Source organism: Miscanthus floridulus, chromosome 13 (genome assembly GCF_019320115.1).
Source record: "Miscanthus floridulus cultivar M001 chromosome 13, ASM1932011v1, whole genome shotgun sequence".
Taxonomy (NCBI): Eukaryota; Viridiplantae; Streptophyta; class Magnoliopsida; order Poales; family Poaceae; genus Miscanthus; species Miscanthus floridulus.
The window spans coordinates 12,631,316-12,634,152 of NC_089592.1; the positions used below are offsets into that span (position 1 = coordinate 12,631,316).

The window sequence follows — 2,837 nt, forward strand, 5'->3', positions numbered from 1 at the left end:
CTGTGTGGGAGAAAAAGAGAGAAGAAAAAAGGAGAACTGATGATGGGTATTGGTAATGTGTAAAAATATATTTCCCAATAGATCAAAAAGACACTATTGGTGCTCACTAATACTATCTTATTGGGGATGTGTTTTTGGTGAGCTATTGGAGATGCTCTAGATAAACATCGTTAAGGAGGGTATAGCCGTGACCATGAGCCACCTCTAGTTTTATATTTACAACAGAAGTGAAGTATTCATCATACTAAAAGTAGTAGGAGTAAAATTGGCACACAAGGGAAATTAAAGTGACAAATGGAGAAGTCCTACCCAACCTACCAAGACTCTCTAATAACAGAAACAAATTCCAAATAAAACACATAAATGGATTCGAGGATGAACCATCGCTACCACGATAGAGCTGACACGTGTACTAGTCCATACAGGCACGCCGGGTCACCGGAGATGGCATGCCCGCGCGCGACACGACGACGCATATAGCAATTGACCGCCTGACTGGACTAGCTCGTGCGCCTTGGCACAGCCGGAGTCCGGAAACCAGAGCCAATTCTCTTCCCCTACCAACCTCGTCTCCCCCGAGCAGCAGTCGCACGTACGACCCCGCCGACGCCCTCGTCCCCACGCCACTCACTTGCTGCCTTGCCTCCTCCTCCTCCATCTGCATGCCTATATAACCCAACCCTAACTACCGCCTTCTTCCCCACCAAACCTCTCCGAGCCACAGAGCGAGCTCAGCCTTCGACCTGTCAGTGACCTGTCTGCTGCAGCCTCGTAGCTCGATCTCTAGCTTCAACTTCCCAGCTGTGTTAAGCGATCCATAAGCCATGGGCAGCTTGGACACCAACCCTACCGCCTACTCCGCCTTCGGCGACGACGCCACCAGCGACTTCCAGCCGTTGAACCCCGACAACGTCCGCTCCTACCTCCACAAGGCCGTCGACTTCATCTCCGACTACTACAAGTCCGTGGAGTCACTGCCCGTGCTTCCCGACGTCAAGCCAGGGTACCTGCGGGACCAGCTGAGGTCGGCGCCGCCCACGTCATCCGCCCCGTTCGACGTCACCATGAAGGAGCTCACCGCCTCCGTCGTCCCGGGGATGACGCACTGGGCCAGCCCCAACTTCTTCGCCTTCTTCCCGTCCACCAACAGCGCCGCTGCCATCGCCGGCGACCTCATCGCCTCCGCCATGAACACCGTCGGCTTCACGTGGCAGGCCGCGCCCGCCGCCACCGAGATGGAGGTCCTCGCGCTCGACTGGCTCGCGCAGCTCCTTCGCCTGCCGTCCAGCTTCATGAACCGCACCGGCGCCGCTGGGCGCGGCACAGGCGGCGGCGTCATCCTGGGAACCACCAGCGAGGCCATGCTCGTCACGCTCGTCGCCGCGCGTGACGCCGCCCTGCGCCGGAGTGGATCCCAGGGCGTGTCCGGCCTGCCGCGCTTGGCCGTGTACGCCGCGGACCAGACGCACTCCACTTTCTTCAAGGCGTGCCGTCTCGCCGGCTTCGACCCTGCCAACATCCGCTCCATCCCTACCGGCCCGGAAACGGACTACGCCCTCGACCCGGCGAGGCTGCTCGAGGTCATGCAGGCCGACGTCGACGCCGGCCTCGTGCCGACCTACGTCTGCGCCACCGTCGGCACCACGTCGTCCAACGCCGTCGACCCTGTGGGATCCATTGCCGACGTCGCCGCCGTGTTCAACGCCTGGGTGCACGTCGACGCTGCCTACGCCGGCAGCGCGTGCATCTGCCCGGAGTTCCGGCACCACCTCGATGGCGTCGAGCGTGTCGACTCCATCAGCATGAGCCCGCACAAGTGGCTCCTCACCTGCCTCGACTGCACGTGCCTGTGGGTGCGCGACACGCACCGGCTCACCGACTCGCTGGAGACCAACCCGGAGTACCTCAAGAACGACGCCAGCGAGTCCGGCAACGTCACCGACCTCAAGGACATGCAGGTCGGCGTCGGCCGCCGCTTCCGGGGGCTCAAGCTCTGGATGGTCATGCGCACCTACGGCGCCGCCAAGCTCCAGGAGCACATCCGCAGCGACGTCGCCATGGCCAAGATGTTCGAGGACAGTGTCAGGTCCGACGACCGGTTCGAGGTCGTGGTTCCCAGGAACTTCGCGCTAGTGTGCTTCAGGATCAAGCCACATGGCGGCAGCATGACGGAGGAGGACGCCGACGAGGCCAACCGTGAGCTCATGGAGTGCCTCAACAGGACAGGGAAGGCGTACCTCGCGCACACGGTGGTCGGCGACAGGTTTGTGCTGCGGTTCGCCGTGGGTTCCTCGCTGCAGGAGGAGAGGCACGTCCGGAGCGCGTGGGAGCTCATCAACAAGACCACCACTGAGATCATGCAGGAACAGAACGGTGCTGAGTAGTACTGATAGTAGTACTGTAGTAGCATATTAAATAGTACCCTAAGTTTGACCACTCGTCTTATTCAAAAAAAAATTGTGTCAACATAGTCAAATTTAAGTCATTTATGAAGAACTTTTGTTAATAAAGCAAGCCGCAACAAATGAAGTGATAGTTTACACAATTTTTTGAATAAGACGAGTGGTCAAACTTGAGGTTAGAAAAATCAAACTGAACTATAATTTGGACGGATTTAGTACTTATTTAATTATTTATATGCATGTTATATATACTTGGATTGAGAAATTTGATTCTTTGTTGTTTGCACAAAGGAGGAATAATAAAGCCAATTAAACATATTTGGTCCAAAGGAGGAATATATATTATTTTCTCTAATTTGAAAATGTGAGGCAATGATATAATTCAAAAAAGTTTCCAATGGCGCAGACAAATACCAAAAAAAAGTCAACCAGGTC

At 55.8% G+C, this 2,837-nt stretch overlaps 1 protein-coding gene across 1 annotated transcript; it reads left to right on the plus strand.

Annotated features, from left to right (window-relative positions):
* The first annotated feature begins 767 nt into the window (after positions 1-767).
* LOC136501827 (tryptophan decarboxylase 1-like) lies at positions 768-2,554 on the plus strand. The gene has a single exon (XM_066497357.1). It carries the CDS (start codon positions 825-827, stop codon positions 2,382-2,384), a length of 1,560 nt encoding a protein of 519 aa, XP_066353454.1. The 5' UTR covers positions 768-824; the 3' UTR covers positions 2,385-2,554.
* The last annotated feature ends 283 nt before the right edge of the window (positions 2,555-2,837 follow it).